The 21,930-nt window shown below is 32.1% G+C and overlaps 1 protein-coding gene across 1 annotated transcript in view; it reads left to right on the forward strand.

Annotated features, from left to right (window-relative positions):
- Positions 1–21,930, forward strand: part of LOC137931744 (uncharacterized) — a 96,599-nt gene that overhangs the window by 73,247 nt on the left and 1,422 nt on the right. Inside the window, exons 5-11 of the mRNA XM_068775239.1 lie at positions 475–534; positions 2,730–2,944; positions 7,704–7,844; positions 16,061–16,186; positions 16,913–17,062; positions 20,138–20,327; positions 21,325–21,458. Of these exons, the coding sequence (XP_068631340.1) occupies positions 475–534; positions 2,730–2,944; positions 7,704–7,844; positions 16,061–16,186; positions 16,913–17,062; positions 20,138–20,327; positions 21,325–21,458 (1,016 nt within the window). The remainder of the gene's footprint in view (positions 1–474; positions 535–2,729; positions 2,945–7,703; positions 7,845–16,060; positions 16,187–16,912; positions 17,063–20,137; positions 20,328–21,324; positions 21,459–21,930) is intronic.

Here is a 21,930-nt window from a genome sequence, read left to right on the forward strand (position 1 = left end):
TATAAATACTATTGTTTCTTTTTAAGTACGTTCTAAAGTAATAAAGTTAAAAAGGATAATAGAATTGCCATAAAACTAAATATCTTAGTAAAACAAAGGCTTTGAGATTAGACTATGTAGTGTTTTCAAATTACACATTAACGTCTTGATTAAGTTAACTATGTTAATAAATTTTTAATTCGTGTTATATTAGAAGTTTAAGTTATTTACTTTTTTTTGTCTTTACAAAAGAAATCTTATTTGAGACATTAGTTATAAATGACGTTTAGAAATCAAAAAAGTCGTTGCAATATTATTATAATATAATATAATATAATATAATATAATATAATATAATATAATATAATATAATATAATATAATATAATATAATATAATATAATATAATATAATATAATATAATATAATATAATATAATATAATATAATATAATATAATATAATATAATATAATATAATACGCTTTTTTTTTACAGCCGACTCCAGCAAGGAAACTCGTGAAACAGAAGGCGAACACGTTGAGTTCCACCGATTAGGTAGGAGTAAATTTTTATGATATTTATGATCATCATCTTCATCATTTCGACCACAGGACCACCCATCGGTATGGCGTCTGTATGGCCTTTCTATACATTTCCAATAGGACCGGTCTGCATCTAGCGTCCAGTGTGTCCGACTACCTTAACAGTATGTTAGTATTATATATTATTTGGTATATATATTTAAATTCCTCCTAAATTTATGGTTACCTATATTTATTTTTATTTTTCTACAACTATTGTATTACTATAGTTCGTTCGCGATAAGAATACAATTAATCATTATCGTCAGCGGCTTCAATAAGGACGGTTGTGAGTAGTTTGCATCCATATGAAATATTTATGTTCAGTGTTAGTATCATATAACCTTATTCAACCTTTAAAAGCTTAAAACCAAATAAAGCTATTTTCAATTTCATATTTCTATGTTCCAACCAATTTAAAAATACAGTCGTTCCTAGTTAGCCATTGTAATCGGAAGTGTATTTTCAACTGGTCACCGTGAACGTGATTTTCTATTAAGGGGCGTGGCTGAGACGGCAAACATTAATGATTCATTGCAATAATGAACTGTAGGGGTACATTACCTAAAAATTTATTGGAGTTGAATAAGATGACACCATTGTTTAACACTACATTACTATATGGTTCAAAAAACGTATTTATTAATTTTTGATAACACAATACATATATGATTCTTTTTATTGTATATCTTGATTGACAACTGTGCTTATTTTTTTGCGATTATTAAATAATTAAATCATGAGATATTATATAAAACTGTTTACTTATTTTATAATGCATGCTTGGTGGGATATATTTTATGTAAAAAAGTTAGATATATTTAAATTATTGACTTAAATATAACGCCTAGGGGAACGATAAAAACTTAATTAACTCGTCTTACTAGATTAATTTGTTACGAGTTTAATATAAACAACGTATGAAGACATGGAACATATTCTCTCCACAGCGTTGTCATCCATATATTTAATACAGAATTAAATATTAAACTAAAAATTGCTTAATAGAGTTTAAAGAAACGTAAGTTTACAAGTTATTTACTGTTTGTACATTTTATGTTTAAAAATAGTTGAAACGTTCCTGTATTCTCATTATGATGTTAGTTTATTTATAATATCTTTCGAATTTTTAATGGTTTTGTTCATCATCACCGTGATCTTGACTTTACTGATCCACCTGGTGGGGGGCCTATCCACGCTGCATCTATACCAACAACCGTCAGTTGCAAGAGCGTGTGCAGTGTCCAGCTTATTGCAACTTCAGAAAAGCAACCCTTTAACTACACCGTTTCTTTTGATTCTTCTGCGGATCACCTCCTTTTTGATTGCCTCATAAATTACTTTCCTATTAAGAGTATATTTTTTCGTCGTAAAGTAGTTGTAGAACTACAACTTTCCTTAACGTTTATAACTGCCAATCTATTTTATGTGAAGATATCGTAATATTCGCCCCCCCCCCCCCTCAACGTGAAGTGTTATTTTTATGACGTCATTTTATTTTGATTACATTTCAAAGGATTCGCTGACTATGTTAAAATTATTCGAAAAGAAGAAATTACTTAGAAAGATTTTTTATTAATAACGAAAATCAACGTCTAAATTACAAAAAAAAAACTATATTATTAAAAATGAAATCTTGTTTTCCAATGTAGAATTATTTGAAAAGTTATACAGTTTATCCAACATTTTTATTAAGCTAGAAAAACTGTTCTATCTATAAATTCATACTCGGCTCTCGTTTTGTATTATGTCTCGTACCTTCTTTCTTTTCGCAGCAGTGGGAATTAAACATTAATAGGCACAATGAGGTTTTGGGCGTCCATATTTAAAAGTTATTTCAAGGTACGAAATTTTCCAAGTTGTTAGAATAATTAGGTTTTTAAATTATTTTCCATTAGGCCAACTAGGCCCTTGTTATTCATAAACCGGCAGGCGCAGCGTAGGATATTCTATAAATTGATCAGGCGATATCGTGAAGGTCATGAGATGCTGGATGCAGGTCTAGATTGCAGACTGGATGGATGCTTTTTATTCCAGCAGATCGCTTCTAACCGATTGGAAATCTATGGAAAAGACTTAACTAGATGAAATTATGATGACGAAAATCAGTTAATTCCTAAAATAACTGCCTACTTTTTTGTTTATTTTACACGGCAATTGAAATCGTAGATGCAGTAAAGGAGAACGGCGAATTAGTATCGAGGCTAGAACAACACGCAACGGCCGACTCGGCGCCAGGAAAAGAACCACATGTACACGCCCAAGCTCAACTGGATGTTCCCGCTGAAGGTGTGCACCGAGTCGTTGTTCAGGATGGCGCACATGTCAGCATCGTGGACGCCACTGCCCCTACGACCGTCGCCAGCGAGGAGCAGACTACCAAGGTATAAAACATACATAACATATATTCAAGTTTCTTTATTTATCGATTCATAAATGTCAACTTTCTTCCCCCCTTTTTTTCATTTATTTCATTTCATATAGAAGGGTCAACGTGCAACATATGGTCGACGACATAATCAAGGTCGTAGACTGTAAGCGCAAGACATCGTGGCGAATTTTGGGGGAGGTCTATACTTTACGAGTGGGCATTTATCGGTTGACCTGATGATGATATAGAAGAAGAGTTTCACATTTTCTATAGTATATAGCACCAGAAACAACTCGGGTTTATATTTATGCTATCAGAGTTGATATCAATTTAAAAAAGACATGAAATTAAATAATTTAAAATAAAGTTAAACTGTGGGTATGAATCAAAAAGGATAAACTTCTATTTAGAACGTCTGCGTGTCAAAAGTATTAATAATTAAGTTTCTGTTTAATGTTGTTTGACGTTAAACTATCCTGTAATTGCCTTGTGGGCAGTACTTATACTATATCACAACGCTACGTTTCTTTTTTTTTGTTTGAATCTATACTGTTCCATTTACAAATTTCGAGAGTTTGAGGGACAGAGCCCGAAGGTTCGTTTGATAGCCTTAGCTCGGTTACATTATGTATATACGCATTTAACGGGTTATTGCGAACTAGCACCGTGCGCGTATTTACTTCTCAAAATCAGCAAATGCAATGACGACGGTAATGTACTGACGGCATCCGAATTCAATTTGAATTTGAATTCGAACGCGAAAGAATTCAAAATATTGTGGCCAACATTACGAAAGGTTTTTTAATTAACTTTACAGATATAATATTACTAGATTTAGGACATTGTATGTGAGGCGTAGGCGGATTCATAGTGCCTCAAGGTAAGTCAGTCAAGCCAAACTGATCTAATTTGGCCTATTACTTAAAAGACGTAAGTCGAATTGAGGTTGATTTTATGTTAAGTTTCTAAATTTAATTTTTCCATATCAATAATATACAACTGACAATAACCAGATAATATGGAGGTCAAGATGGCTTTCAGCCCTTTCTATTTATCTGTCATCAGGCTAGACTTTGTTACATTCGTAATGTTATTATTGAAAATATTTCAATATTGATTGATTACGTCAATTGACTTCAAGTCGATTAAAAATAAGTATCTCCTAAAAAAAATACTTGGACATAATTCTGTACAGGATCCGGCGATAAATATTGCACATCGATCTTTGGAAAGAGACAATCGGCTAATTTCGCCTTCGTAGAGCACTATAATTATCACAATATTTATCGCCGGGTACTGTAATGTAATTGCTTATTACCATACCAGTGTGTTGTTGAGGTGATAAGTCTTATATCAATCTGTCTTTCAAAACCCTTAGTTACATTCATTGTTGAGTAAAACATTTCTCATCATACTTATATTCGTCTCGATAAATTAATGAATATTTTTTTGTTGCAATTCATTTACCAGATTAATGAAGCCATAATAATTTATGTATATCGACAGTAAAGCAATTTACTATCTATCTCCGCAGTATTGCTGTATTAATAAACCAATATACGTGCGATCTAATCATAAGACCAGAATATTCGATTGCACGTCTCACACAGGTTGCATCCGGTTAAATTGCTTCGTCGAATATACGTCTATCAAATATATGACCTAATAGTGCACATAACACGTCAGTCTTGACCCCGGCTTATTGAAGATAACCGCAGTGTGCCTAATATTAAATTTGTATTTCCTGTCTCCTGTGGCATGAATATAACGTCCATTTGTTTTTATCAAGATCGCACATAGGAAATGCGTGTTCTAAATTTGAACATTGCTTTTTTAATATACTAACAGATATATATTTTTAAATACTTAATGGTTTTGACTTTTGGAAATAGTCGTTTAGGCAAACGTTACAATACAAAATCCATCGCAATAAAGTACTGTTTTAAATTTCGTATTTCAAAACTGGATTGTACATTATAATAAACAGTGCTTATTTATCACTTATTATCCTGCTTTTAATTTTAAGAATAAAACCAAGATTAAAATTTACTACATATAAATCCATCAAGTGGCTCTCTTAAAAGCTTCATAGCATTGTATACGAGTAGTTAGTTCAATGGTAACTAAATGCGCCATATAATGTTAAGTTCAGGATTTGATCCTCGAAAAATGCAAAAATTAAATAAGATTTATGATATCCATTATAAACATGTAGTCACAAAGTGTATTTAGTTTGTGATATATCAACCTTATCAATCAATTAAAAATAAAAAAAAAACGTTTTTGACATGTTCCTTTAATTTTATTGTATCAAAGCAAAAGGGATGGAGAATAAAAACTATCTTTACATACAAACTATAATTAAAATAGCGAATACGTCATTCGAATCGCTAAACACATAAGGTTCGTTCGTACGTTTATTCACATTATTATCTGCCTTGGACCATTTACAGTGGTCATTTGTGTACGTAACAAAAAGAATTTTTAAAGCTATAATCAAAGCAAGCTCTCCTATAACGTCATTAACTTAAAATATAGCTGAGAGTTCCAACTGCGTCCTAATTAGAGAAAATGTTCTCTCGGTAGGACTCATACGTTTTTTTTTGTTTTTGCTTTCATGTATACTCTTAATACAGAAGTTAAAGTAATTCATTCCGAGCTCCTTTAGCTCATCTTTAACATCCTTCACATTGTAATAAGATTCTTTTTAAAATGTATTGTTTAATAAACATCATGATAGTTCGTTGACGTTAAACGGGAATGTATTGTAATACTGTAGACAGTTGTTCGTAAAAGAGGTACTACCTTAAATGTTCTTTTATGTTTGGTAATTCAGAGTAATATTTACATAGTATTTATCAGCGGTAAGAATAGCTTTCGCGGATATATCTAGACGGTAATTTCGCTTTAAATAGCAAAAGTATATTAATTAACTGCATAAATAATTATGTAAGGTGTTTTATAACGATGTCTATTGCTGTATATTCGTAGGCTTTTCCTAAGTGAATATCATGGTAGACAATGACATATTTTAAATTAAATTAAAGTAAAAATAATTTTATTATATAAGATCATTACAATCATCTATAATCATCAACATAAATTAAAATTTAGGTTAGTTCGCCTATTGCCTCGCCTATCTTTTCTTTTGATGACAAATTAATATATATATATATATTATATATATATTAATTTGTCATCATATATATATATATACATATAAATTAATATATGTATATATATATATATATATATATATACATATATATAATATATATATAAATTAATATTTTTTTTTCATAAAATTAGAACAAATAATATTTTAACATCTTTATCTTGAACATACTGAAATAGAACGATATGCGTTATGGCAGAGCCCGTGCTTGATAAATTTCTTAAATTTACTGAAAGAAATTAACAGTATCGCTTATTTAGTTGTGTTTTTTTTTATAAAATCGTATACTTTGACCTACAAACGAATGAAACGGTTTAAGAAGCCTAATAGCGGGTACAGCAAGTTTATTTTTAATTAGTTATATCAGTGCTCCGCAACTTTTTCTCATCTACGTCACAGTAAAATCATTCCTAGAATTTCGCCGCGTACCGAAAGTTAAATTATATAGGATTCAACCTAAAAATAACCTAATAAACTTAAAAAAAAATATATAGGTTAAAATAAATTTTTGTTATTTTCACTTTCTATCTATGTAATCTAAGGCTTAGATTTTATAGATGGATATTACTATTTATTTTAAATTACATTTATTAGGTTATAGTAAATATATTGTGAGTGAAGCGTGAGTGTGTTAGTGTCAATTAAGTGTAAAGAACGATATAAAACGAGTAACATCTCTATTGCGAGTTATACTAATATCTAATATATAAAATTCTCGTGTCACGGTGTTCGAACTTGAACTCCTCTGAAACGGCTTGACCGATTTTTACCAATTTTTATATGCGTATTTAGTGGGTCTGAGAATCGGCTACTATCTATTTTTCATACCCCTAAGTGATAAGGGTTGTTCACCCTTAAATTTTTTTTTTTTAACGAAAATTTTGTTTTTATTTTTTTATGATACAACATATAAAAATACATACAACCCTAAAATTTTCACCCCTCTACGATCAACCCTTATTTTTAAATTGAAAATTAAAAATATTTTTTTGCAAAACAACTTTGCGGTATCAGCTAGTAGTTATATAAAACTTTGCTATGTTTATCTATTATTCAAATATTCTTTTCATTTACTTGAAAAATATAAAATTTGCTTGATATAAAAATATAATATCTTATTAGATTAGTTACTGGTGTAAATCTTTGAAATGGTAAACATAGAGCATACTTACTTTCAATTTAGCTTTCAAGCCTTTATCTCTTTTTAAACACTCTCTTTTATTAATTTTTTATCGGCAATGCAACAGGCAACTAATAATAAAAAGAAATTATTAATTAAAATTTTTAGTAATCAGAAGTTTGGATGCTTTTCTTATTATATTATCTCTACGTTATACATTTATCAACAGCAGGTGAACTATACATTCACCTCTTCAAAGCTTTTACAGATATAACCAATCACCCAGTATATTACAGAATATTTCAGATTTATGTTTTTTTTCTAGAACATATACACCTACCTACTTCTTGTCTCAAACCGTTCTAGGTTGACTAGTAGAATATGCCTATAAGTCATCAAGTATAAAAAGCGTATAATAAATAAATAATGTCCTAAGCGTAAACTTATTATTGTAAATGATGTGTATTGTCTGTCTAGGTATTCCACGGTGCCGCGCGACTAGTGCAACCGGGCTCTGCCACCAACAACCCGTCAAACCACCCGCCAAACCATCAGCCCAACCATTCAGCAGTCCGACGCGCATTCAACGTTGACCTCACTAAGGAGACCAGGAACAACGTACGTATCATAGTTGTGTATGCCAATTAACATACTACTTAATTTAACTGAACTGTATTGTCATATACTCTGTGGTAAAAAGGAAAATGAAATTGTCATTTAAACTCCCGGGCATAAGAAAAGCATTTAATTTTTTTTCCAGGTTGTGTTTATTTGAAACAAATGAAACATTATTAGAATTGTATAACATTTACCAAGTGTCTGTTACTTAAAAGGTTTAAGTATCTCCGAGTTACAAGTGGTTTTGTCAAATGTTTCAATTTCGTCAAATGTGTTAAGTCGATGCTCGATCGGTACCAAAATCACTAAACGTTTTGCAAAAAAAGCGTCAAAAACTCGACTAATGTCGTACCACAACCACGGTATCCGCCTGATTTGGCTTCGTGCGATTTCTGGCTATTCAGTACACTCAAAAAGCGAATGCAGAGACGCCGTTTCGACACGATTGAGGGGATAAAAACCGAATTGAGGGTGGTCTTGAAGGTTATGCAGGAAATTAAAGACTATTCCGACTGTTTTGAGAACTGGAAAAAGCGTTTAATCGGACAGAAATTGATTTGAATAGGTTTAAATCAAACGTCAGAATGATTTGTTAGTCACCCTTAGGTTTTTTAACCTACTAGCAACGACGGTTCTTTAATAACTGTTTTGTAAGAATGAACAGTAAATACAGGTTCAAATACATGAAACGATTTGTAGAAAACTAGCTGACACGTCAGACGTTATTTTGTCTAAGATATGAATAATCTTAAATAAAAGACACATACATTCCAAAAACGAGCTGATTATTGTATTGTTTTTTGATACACAGTTTTTTGGTAGTTCTATTTTCTGGCGTGTAATTAAATAATTTTGATGATTTTCTAATACGGGATAATTAGCCATGTGAACTATATAAATTTTAAAGATTAGTGTTATAGTAATAATAACTTAACAAATGCTCTTGCGTTCTGTTTATCAATATTGCAAACACAAGATCAGGAAAGAAACTCAACAAATCAGGAAAGTTGTTGAAAATTTAAAAAAAAAATTATTGAAATTGGTAAAGTAGTTCTGAAGTTATATTGTAAGATAAATGTGGATTTATTTTTATATGATGGTAAAACACGTATTTATTGACATGCCTCGAGGATTTAAGGAAAATTGATGTGATAGGGGCGGTGGGTATTTTATAGAGACTCTTTGCAAATATTTACGCGAATATTATTCTTAAATAAAACTTATTCTCGATGGTTTATTTCGAGGGCTACTTTCATTTCCATTTTTATTTTCGCGTTTTTCGAGTACAACATTCATGGTCACAGAGTTTTTAAGTATAGTATATAGAAAGTATAGTATAATTATATAGAAGTACCACCAAACTGGATAGTTATTGTAATGGGTCTAATTTACGTTCTTCGAGAATGTTCTACGTGTATTTATTTTTAGATCTGAAACTGTATAGTTTTAACATTGCAATAGTTCAAGTTATCGATATAATCCATTAAAATAAATTTATTTTATGATGCTTTTTCTAGTTCTTTGTATAAACATATTTGATGAAAGATCAAATGACGAAACTTAATATAAACGATTATAAAACTTGTAAAAAGTTAGTATGCATTTCATAACTATATATTAATTATATATTAACTATATATTACTATAAGTATATATTTAAAGTTTAATAAAAAGGAGAAGAATATAAATCTTAATTATCTAATAAATTCAGGCGTCACTTTGCGGAAGTCCATCCTAAGTAAGAAAAGGACTAATATATAGCTACTTCCGCTATGTAGCAGTAGAGTAGGCGTAACATTACTCCTGAGGATGCCCCGTGGAGGGGTGAAACACGTGTCGAGTGATCTAAAGATGGTAGTGGTGTAATTCATATTGGTTGCCGCACGCGCATTTATCAGCGGGCTGGCGGGTGGTACAATTTAGCAATAACTACTGCATACTGCATACATAGCTATATATTAGTCCTTTTCTTACTTACAAATCTTAGTTTATTCATTGGGGCAGATAAGGGCGCGCAATAACCCCAAAAAAGGTTTAGAAAAAAGATGTTAAAAAAAATCAAAATCATCATTCTGTCACAGCTCAAAACAGTAAGTTTGTAATCTTTAACAAATTTATGATGAAAATTTGGAGTTTTCATCAAAATTCATGGACATGTCTAAGGCTAAGTATATCGGTAACGAAAGTCTCTTTTAAATAATGTTACATCAAAATAAGTTCACATTTTAGTTCAAATATAAGATGCTTTTCAACAAATAAAAAATTATTAACTTCGATTTTTTCGACAAAACAAAGTTCCTAAAAAATAAGCGACCAAAAAGGCCGATAAACATGTTAAGTTTTAACTTCAAGTAAATTGCTCAACGTATTCTAAGCACAGATAATAAATACAACACTTAAATGGATATTATGTAATATATTAATATCGAATAATTTAACACTGGGTATATTTTATCTTCTTGGAAAGAAAACATCTTGGTTCCTCAATCAGCTCCTATACAGTACGTATCGATCTATCGCGCTGTTAGTTCCAGTTTCAGGCTCCTCTTTGTAGGTTACCAGGTATCCGGGTCAAGCGTCCGATGTACAAAACAATGAAAATATATTTGGAATGAAACAATTTTGTCTCGGAGATATTAAACAAAAATAATTGCCGCATCATTAGCGAGTCGGATCTCAGCTATTTGGAGAGTGCTTATGAATTTTCATTAAAATTTTCTCTAGGTTCATAATTTTATTTTTAGAACTTTTTCCATCATTAGCAGGCGGTTGTTGTTAGTCTACCGCTAACGAAGTAATGAAATTGTAATCACTGAAACTATTTTAAACCTGAACCGTATTGTGGCATTCGTTCCGTAGCAATTTAGGAAATAACTTTTGTAATATTTAAGAGTATTTTTGCATACAGCATAAAGCTATGTAGGATCATGTATAGTCAGTACATGTCAAAAGTTTTGTTAAATGTTGGTAGTGTGGTAGACTAATAGTACATATTATGTATAAAAATTTATTTATTATATGAATGTTTTGATTTTTCAAAAGGGCTTATGAAAGTCCTATTTGAAAGAATATATATTCGTTTCTATTATATTATACTTTTTTATTGCAACAGAGTTGAGACCAAATAGAGCGTAAAACAAGAAGAAAGGCTGTTAGTTTCTTAGGGTTTGGGATTGACACTAGGGAGCACAAGAACAATGTAAGACGAACAAAGTGAACAGAAAACTATGTATAGGTCTACACTAGATGCTGACTTCGTCCATCCGGTCCTAATTGAAAATCTAAGGAAGAAGTCTAAGTCTAGCAATGGACGTCTAAAGACTAATAATAGAAAAATACATAGCTTTTTTACATTAGAATAATTTTTTCACTGTTTCTCTTTCGTAAATATAATAAAAATTAATATAATTATCATTTTCAGAGGATTCTTATGACTTGCGACACGTTTTCTTAGCTTCTTTATTAGAAACCACATTTACCATTGCACCAATCTCAAGAGTAGAGCGGGTCGTAACCGCGTTGAATGTAGTTAACCGACTTTACGACTTAGTCAGACTTTGTCATAAAACGTAATGCTATAGACAGGTGCACGGGTAAAGGCACTGCTTTAGTAACACGGAAATACTTTAATATATGTTTTTAAGGTTGTAGTGACTTATGATTTACACGAATATTATTAATGAAATTAATTATTGATTTATTCCTGATTTTTGGTTTAGATAACTGCTCTCTTAGAGGCATTTGCATATACAAGAACAGGATTCTAATTGCGCTTAGACTAAACCTCTTTTATAGTTTGCTAAGCTAGGGTGCTCTTTCGTCAGCTTCGGCTTTAGTCGCTTCATTCTACTGAATTACCGGATTGGAAGGCCGTCGAGCTCTTAGATCGCAACCTGGAGCAGAAGCCTCTGGTCGATAATACTCACTTAGCATTTCGATACAAGGGCTTCGTCAACATTCTTCCGACCGACTCGGTGCCCTTTTATAGGACTACCTGCGCCAAATGAAAGCATTAGACTATCGACTACTAATGCCATCTATCAACACCGTCTGAAGCTACAACGTTTCGAACATACATTACACTTGCTAATAAATATACTGAAACCACTGTAGAACATCAAGATACATACAACAGTTCATTCACAGTGAATCTTGAATAATAATTAATAAGTGTTTAACATGTTTGTAGCTTCCTTTAGTCACGTATATTGCATTATACTACATCGGCGAGTACAGTATCGTACGTCTAACTACATGGTGAACTAACGACCAAATTAAAGTTATTAGATGAAGCTGAATGCTGACCACTTCCAAACACTCCTAATGGAAATCTATGGACGATGCCTATGTCCAACGGTGGACGTCCTTTGACTGCAATGATGATAGTACAGCCTGCGTCGATTTTCATGTACCATTTTTATTCAAATAGTAGAAATGAAATAGAGCATGTTTTTCATGTGCTTCCTTAATATTTACATTAACATTTTTCGAACAGTTTTTGTAAAAAAAATAATAATAAGCAGAACTTATTTATAACATAGAACATCATATAACTTATATGAATATAAAAATAATACTTTATTTCTAGTGACGATAATATTATATACATAGAGTACATTAAGAAAATAAATATAAATGGCGACAAAAGTTAATGTCAAGCAACATTATAGCAATATTAATAGTGGCTCAATAATAACGCGTTGACCTTTCTAATAATTAGATTTTCAGTTCTCCTGTACCCACTTATTACCTATAAGTGCACTCACCTTAACACAATAAATGGAACAATCGCATTAACGTCAAGAATTTTCTAGAACAAATTAAACATCTTATTGAATAGTTATCGCTGTACATAGTTTTGTAGAATTTAAAATAGTTATTATCTTACATACAAAAATGAATTTTGATACATTTTTTATCAGGACATCATTGTAGTTTATATTCTATTACTTGTTTTATAAATATTTGAAATATTTAATGAGCCTAATACATACTTTAATTATATATTTAATAAGTAGGTTGGTTTGTGTGGACAAAAGAAAAAAAATGTCAAAAAATGTATGTAACATCAGTGCCAGTAATGAGTAAAGAACATATAATATCAACAAATTAAAATTAAAATCTGAAGGAAATTAAGGTGTTTCAGTATGTGGTAGAAGTAGGAGCGAGAGGAAACCTGCTGAAAGATTCAGACCTGTCAAGTATAAACATTAATTCATAACAGCTTCTAAACCAGCATTGGTATGATAATGCAAAATTTACATGGCTAAGAGGCCTCCTTAAATCAACTACGAGTAGGAGGTCGAACCACCACCACCCTTACACGTTAGATTTCCCTTGGAGGTTTACTAAGCGTTTCGATTATAAATTTCTGGTCCGCAAAGTCCAGAACAATTTTTTTTTTTTTACAATCTACAAAAAAAAAATAAAAATAAGAAAACGGTAAAATAATAAAGATAGAAAGAAAGTAAAATTGTAAACAAATTATTAGAATAAATAAGATTAAATGTGAAACCAACTGTGATAATATATAATATATTTAATTAGTAAAAACATACAATAGTGATAAAAACTATAAGAAACCCACTACCTGTGATATTTGAGAAGTAAGGTGAAGGATGAAAGGTGATGAACAGGAGGAAATTCAAAATAGATAAATATGTAAGATCATGTGAAGTATATTTAGAAGACCGAATGAATGATCTTAAGAAGACTAAAAGAGGAATAAAGAAATAAAAAGAAGTATGTGAAATAATTAAATAAAAATAATAAGTTCCCTGTCTCTAAACAAGATAGGGGACAACGAAAGGCCCCCAATACCGGCTTCCTCATTTCCTGAGAAATATAACCCAGATCTTTTTAAGGTCAGAGCGAATAGGTACTTACTTGGTCTGCGTGCTTCATCTTCGACCACTACTTCGCTTTCTAACAGATCAGTTGGTCATAGGTGGACTAATAAGCGTTAGAAAAAAAAGTCGGTCAGCCCTGGGCATCAATACCCGACACATCGCAGCATCTGCTCAGTTAATCTCAAGAACGATGAGAAATTACATCTATATACAAGGTGATTGATTCTAGGTGTAAAAGCTTTATAGGGGTAAGTGTATATTTAGATTGTCATCAAAAAGCTTAAAAACTTTTTCACCTATTTCCGATCATAAATAGAAAGTCATATCACTCTATTGGAATGCGACTTCTCAATAACTTCTGGCACTACAAAATCTGCAGGGATTTGTCCCTAACTATCTGAGTAAACAATAATTAATTTTAACATGGAGCAATCCGAATTTCAGAAACGCTTTACGATGTTATCATTGCCATGTTTATTATTTCTGAACAATTGATTTATATATAGAGTGTATCATACATTCATTGACAGCAACTGAGCGATACATTCACTTCTTTAAATCTTTTAACCATAAATATTTACTCCGTGTATAAAGAAAATTATTACTATAGAAACAAATATGACAGCTTACAAAATAAATGGCTACACGCTGTTCGTTCACGCTATGCCATTAGTCATTGTAAACGGTACCTAACACTCCGTGTGAGCCGTATCATACGTTTTATGTATGAGATACCAGATGCTAGCTTTGTGTTTACGACTTTTATTGAAGTACATCGAAGCAGAAGTTTTGTACTGCCAAAAGTTACTGGCCAGTAAAGTATAATAGAAGAGATAAATAAATAAAACTAATTTTCAAAGTGATTATTTATATTTTTATTTTGACATTAATAAACAACAATTACTGACGAATTGCAGCAACCGAGCGATAGAGGACTGAAACTTGTGATCGTAACTAGCGGCTTTGATTCCCGGAATACAATCTTATATAATTCACATAATTCACACTTTGTGCTTTAATTATATAGGGTTGCCACTGCTCATAAATAAGTTTCCAGAGGGTAAGCAGTATCGGTCTCTGCGTACCATAATACCACACCGCGATCGTCAACCCACTTGCCAAGCGTGGCAGTTATGCTATATCCCCACGTAGATATCTTTTGGGGGAGGCCTATGCCGAAGGGTTTAAACGACGACTAATGAAAATAAGTTATCTGTTTCATATACTGCACGACGAAATAACACACTGATATTATTTTAATTATAGAGCTTTTGAGATATTTTAGGATTGCAAAAAAAAAAAAGATTTGTTTACTTTTTTCTTCGAAATTTATTATTTTTTTGTGTTCACTTTTCATGACAGTTTTGCGTTCACGAACATCTTTGACGATAATTTTTATCCCATAAGTTATTCATTTTTTACCGAGATGTATGCCAAAGAACTCTACTAGATTGCAACTAGATTCAAATTAAATTCCCTCTGCAATGACATCCTTTAATTTCAAGTTACGAACGTTCCAAATACTCTAGGATCTAAAAATAAATAAATATACTGTATTATAAAAGTCGCCACCAGAACACCCGCTTGAGTTTATTGTGGTCTCATCTTAGAATAGGGCGAGTTCGGAACGTACGTAACTTTCAAGTTTAAAGATACCTTTAATGCCGGAGTTCTGATTTAAGTTTTTATCAAATTAGCCTTTTCTGGCATTTTTCTCGTATTAAATACAGGTGGTGACTATAAATGTTCTTCTGGGGTTCTTTCTAGAAACGGTAGATCTTGGAGGTAATAGCAATACGAAGTTAGATGTAGAAGTGTGTATAATCATCAAACTTAGGCCATATTTGTGCCAATTTAAAACTATGATAGCAATTTTTAACCAATAAAAATAGATTGCCAAGTCGAGGAGAAAAGCACTCTCTTTCGCCCGATGTATAAAGAGAATTATATTTCTCTGGTATTCCCCTTTTTAATGACGATGGCGATGAATGACGATGGCTGACAATGACGTAATGTAGCTCCTACAATCTTATCTGGATATTAATATGAACTAATTGTTAAATTTAAGCATTTCATTTATACAATTTAACTATTAATCTAAATATTATAATTATATATATATATATATATATATATATATAAATTGTATATCATTGCTATAGCGTTTCGATCATAGAATTGTTATGGTGCCTTTTTTCAAATCCCCAACGCGAGAAAATGTCCCTCGTCGATAGACCTTTAAAAGGATTTTTCGTTTTATTAACCTTCGTCTCTACCGGTCTTATGACAAGTGGAGAGCGTCGGACACTATAATAAAGGACATAAAATATTTTGCTATAAAATAAGTAATTTTATTCTTTTCCGCAGATGGACCATTATTCACCGTATCCCGGTGTACAGTACTCTCCTCTGGACATGGCGGAATATGTATTCTGGACCGGCGACGAACGCGGAGTGACAACCGCTATTGAAGACTTCCTCCAAGAGGGCATGGTTAGTATCGTCGTACTAGAACTGAGTCTTTGACAAATGAACCTTGGGTAACAACTTCCCAGAGTTATCAACGACAAAAAGATCATAATTCGGTCTTAAAATTGAGTTTTGCAAATATGTTAGTTTTAACCTGTATTACTTACTCTATAATAAAATTAACAAAATTTATTTAAAAAATTTGATTTAAGTAATTATACTATTAGGTCGGGGGAAATGTTCTTTTGAAAAAGATGTATTAAAAATTTGAGAGATCTTAAAACTCAGATTTTATAGTGTTTCGATCTTATTCGTATTTTCACATGTTATTAGGTTAACATCAAGTGAGGATTGTCAATATTATAAGAACATAATTTTTGATCACCAGGCACAACACTTAAAGCAAATTAAGTTTTATTTAATAAATATTGAATTGTTCATGTGGTGTGATCCGTAGATGAAGGAAACCAAATGTTATAGCATAGCGTATTGATGATTGATTGTTGATGATTGAAGTTTAAGTGGCAGTATAAGGGCCTTAAGGTTCTATAGTAGAGACCATGGATTGGCAAGCGTGGGGTGGAACGTCCCCCAAAGTGGGCAGACAACCTACTTGAGGTCGTCAGAGTAGTCTGGACGCCGGCCACTTCAAAATGTTCCAATTTAGTCCCGCAGGGAACGTTAACAGCCAAAATGGTGACGATGAATTTGTTATATGTTAAATGAAAACCAAAATGACGTTGTCTGTAGATGACAAAGGAGGAAGCTATTAATTTCCTGCAAGAGATCAAGTTCAACATCGACTACCTTCGGGCACACTACTCGCAGAGCGCTCGAGCGGCTGAGGAGAGCGTGCAGCAGGAGAAGTTGAGGAACATGCTTCTAGAACAGAATGCCAAGGTAACGTATCTTTTTGAGTTTGAAAATAGCAGAAGTGATTAAATTCCGACAGTGTAAGATCGGTCTATGTGGCAATTTTTCGAGAAGGGAGGCGTCTTTCGGCTGAAATGATAACGATCAGCCGTAAAAAACAGCAGTATATTTAAAAATCGTAATGTCAGTACTTCTGACGACGCTAATTCCATTTCAGCAGTTACAATACACTTCTCAAAAGACACAGTTGCGGAGAGTCGTCTTATATTCGACTAACAGGGTAAGAACATTTTAAGAGATCCGAATGCTTTGGCGGTTACAGCGACAACTCTTACTGTGCCGTCAGTGAGAAGTTATTAATGCCCACCACTACAAGACTTACAAATATTTGTTCATCTTCAATATATACTTTAACAATAAGGTGTTTACAAAACGTTTGTCAATTCTACAATAATCAATTTTCAACAATTACGTTATTCTACAATGTGGTCGCGATGATATAAAAAAAATGCTTATCCGTATCTGCGCATGTCCTACTGCGTACCGCTTACTAACTACGCGACTAACACGCTTTCTTTAGCTTTGAGTACTCTATGATACGTGAAACTTGCAATGAGAACATTCATATAAGGGTTAATTCTTTAAAAAGGCGTCACTTCAGTACTTCAACATAGCTGTAAAATGTCACATATATCCGCTTCTATTAGAGATATTCAAACGTTTCACCTTTGTCCAACCGAACAATGCGATAACAATAGCTCAGAATCAAAATTAAACAGCTTCATAATGATTTACAATGGATCCCCTTCTAAAGTATCTTTCAATGATTTATTATTGATTTCTTTTTCGTTCATCCACCGGGCTTGATCTTTATATCAAAATTACATAATGGAAACGTTGAAACCATAACCGCACTTTGCCTTTATCTGTAACGATAGATATACTGCGAAAATTCTATTCAAAATGACGGTTCAGTACAAAGTCTAGAGGAGAATTAGTAGTTCCATACCTTTATTTTGGTGCCAGAATACTACAGCTAAAAAAGTTACTTGTTTAAACGGACAGTATCCTATCGTAGTGATAATTAAATAAAAGATGCTAGATGCGATTTTATTTTAATTTTAAAAAAGGTGCTAAAATCACTGGATTGCCCTTTTCCTTACTTGCTGGTGTCTCTAAGTAACTAAATACTTATACACTGCTGAATGGTAGGCAAATATGGAAAATACTCTCTTCTTGTATTAAAACTTACATTATTCAATGATTGCACATTTTAATATCTTAATAAAAATATTACTAATTAGACTCTTCTTTTGTGCTACTAGATCTTTTTATAATTTCTTTTGAACTATAACCTTGACAGTCCTGTTCGTGTTCTACTTTTAAATATAATCGTCTATTTAGCCTGTACGGTATATATAGATATGCAAAATTCAACATATATGGCTAGTAGTGAAAGTTACGGAGGTTATCTAAAATTTATAAATGTTTATAATTAATTTTAAAATAATTCAATAATTGATAACAAAGTTTATAATAATATTAAAGTATCCAAATAATATTAATAAATGGTTTATTATTAATTATAAACGTAATCTCATTAAGGCTAATTAACCGTTAATTTTAAGGAGGAATCTCCAATTTTAATACTAACAGCATTACTTAACTGCGACTTTAATTAATTCCTGACTCACAAGGCGCGCAACGGCAGCTTAATTAATTCACCCTTCACAAATTACTGCAAATTAACGATTCGTCTTTTTAACCACCTTCCAGTGTTGTAATTAAATCGGAAAAAATTCGGTTCAGCCTATAAATTTGCTTTTAAATCTCGTCATAGCGTCATTTTTAAATATTAATTTAAAAGATGCATAAACGTAACGCGACGTGTGATACATATACATACAATATATTCATTAAAATTTGTCGTCTAACATTTTGCTAAACCTCAAACTTAAGAACTTTTTAAATGTTTTCGTTAAGATACGAAGAAGATTCTTGTAGTGAAAAAGAGTGAAATATTTGCGAGTAACTTTGTTGAAATATCACATTTCTTTTTCTTTACAAAGCCACATAATAAATTTAAACAAATGTCGGGACAGTTCGGGAGCTGTCAAAAATTCGCCAATCAAAACATAAACATGCGTCATCTTTGTCATTATTTCGGCTGTAAGAAGTTCTTTGCTGGACATAGACGTCCTCCAGGGATTTCTAATAAGGTCGGTTGAAAACGACTTGGATCCGACGATCGTAATAATATCGTCTATCAACCAACATAATTAAACAAAAAATTACGTACCATTATTTAAAAATATAAATACATTATTAATAGTCTTTGATCACTATCAAATGAATATAAAATTTGATCACTTTGAAATATTTTTTATTTATTTCACTGCCAATAACTTCTGAGAGTATAAGCAGTCCGTCGAAACGGCTAGTTGAAGGAGATTGTTAGTTATAAAAAATGAAGCGTCAATTTCGTACATTAAATTATTAACACATGACTAACTCGAAGTTAAACTCAAACGTTTGAGCACTAATGAAGACAAGTGCGACACAAATAGTCGGTGCAACTTTGATTGAACTACGTCTTAATTGAGCTTCTGCATGAAGGCTTTCTACTTCGTTATCGCTAACTACGTATATCACAATACGTACAACATATTGAATAATTGCTTATTCTTAATATTTGCATTTGCCTCATTCGAATAAGATAATAGAATAAGATATTTTACGACACTATGTTTCTAAGAAAAAAATGTACTGAGAAACAGACGATCATAATATTTTTGATTAGGACGACACAGTGAAATCTATTTAAGTCGATTACGATATCACTTTCAAAGTTTAAATTCTTCTAAAAATAAAAAGTTCTACCTTGATGAAGATCTATTTTGAATTTCTTTAATCGTCATCATCATTTAAGACTTAAGACATCTACAGCTGGAGATAGGCCTTCTCCATACATTTCCAAAAGAACCTGTAAGAAACATCCTGAAGCTAACCTTTTGCGATGATACTAAATGAAAGTTTAAAGTAATTACAATTAAAAAAATATTTATTTTAACCGTAATTTATAAAACACGTGCTAATTAACAGGAATATCAATACCGGGCGGGTCTGCAGTCACTCCCGTTTAGCAACAACGCGGATCTCATCCGTAACGTCGCCGCCAAGTCCTGGGACCTCAACAACAACCTGCTGCCGCAAGCGTTGCCGCTTTCCTCTGACATCAGGTCCGAGCCCGTCAAGAGATCCTACGATCCAATGCTGCAGTCCAACATCATCAGTAAGTCATCTATAATTCCAAGTTACAATCTTAAAATGTGCATATATGGGCGGACTAAAAACGAACTTAAGTATCTTTGTGCATATGCTTGTAGATGTTCACGGTTTTGAAAGTGGTTTAAGCTTTCAGTTTTTGTATTTGTCTTTTTGCATCTAATAGATCCAGTTTGGTCTTCTTTGAACATAGTCTTGGTAAAAATGGTGGTCACAAAGATAATCTAGAATTATTAAAATGCCTAATTTTCGATCGGAAGTCTATTATTGTCCACATCACGTCAACATCTGAAATTAAAAATTATTATAGGCATAAACCCTAGTTTGGTTTGCGAGGCCGAATTTGATCTTAAATAAAAATCATAACGAACGCGTGGCAATAAATTTATCCCGTAGAGGGGTAAGTACAAGTAAGTAGTGAAGAAGGGTTAAGGTGTTTCTTCGAGTTATTGTAGTTTTGCTTTTCATATTTGAAGAGTCTATTGAAGTCTTTAAACGTTTTTGTTTTCTTCCGGGATGAAGTAAATCTTCTGGGATTATTAAAATATCTAAAGTTACGATGGGTAAAGTTAAAAATGTATTAAATGTAAACTCGTATTTAGTAGTCTTTTTTATTTGTTTATTTTCGAATTAAAATAAATTATACGAATGCAGTGGTCGCCCAGAGGCTCCACTACTGATATTTGCAATCGCAGGTTATGTTCAATTCCCGGGAATTCAATCCTATAAAATTTAAACCTCGTGTATTAATTATATAGGATTGCCACTGCTCATAATCAAGAAAATGGGCAGCAATGTTTTCTGCTTACTATAATACTACACTGAGATCGCCAATCCGCATGGCGATTTTGGTACATCTCCCCATATGTGGGCATCTATGGGATGAAACGGACACAAATGGAATTTTTACAATCCGTACCAAAGTACTTTTGGAGCAGATTGTAAAAACAATAATAATCGTCGTATTTGTTTCGATTTAAAGTGAATTACCACTTACATCACAGGCACTTCCGACTATGATCGCGACAACAACATCATTACGGAAGAAGAATATGAAGAGATGATGGAAAAGCTGAGGGCTGCTGATAATCTGTACACGGAATACACTCTCGAAGAGATCATCTATCAACTGGCAAAGGTTAGTAACGAATTGTATCCGCAAGACTTTCTGAGTTTGTACAACTATTTTCTGTGAGGACGATTTAATATGATAATTAATATAAATATAAATTTCCAGACTAAAGCCTAACAATAAATTCTTAAAGAGATAGTACGGGTTAGTCAGCATCGGAGAATATGTGCTGAACTCGATTCGAATTTTTAATTCTAGAATACACCAGATTTTTCCTGATTTTTATGTTTAATCGAAGCTGTAGACGATCGTAAATCTCTAAAAACAAGGCCGGTATTTTCAGACCTTTTTTATTCCCCCGAGCTCTAACGAAACAATTAATTTACGATAACTCTTCCCCTGGTAACTTCATACCTTCTGTTAAAAATATATCTATATATCTAATAAGTTACTTACTATTTTTTAATCATCACCAGCACATAAAGCAGTTCTTACCATATATTGTCAAACCTCATTTCAAAATATACTCAGTATTCTC

This window comes from Battus philenor, unplaced genomic scaffold (assembly GCF_028537555.1).
Source record: "Battus philenor isolate CCGP_79_NKW_IND1 unplaced genomic scaffold, ilBatPhil1.0.hap1 SCAF_8, whole genome shotgun sequence".
In the NCBI taxonomy this organism is placed as follows: domain Eukaryota; kingdom Metazoa; phylum Arthropoda; class Insecta; order Lepidoptera; family Papilionidae; genus Battus; species Battus philenor.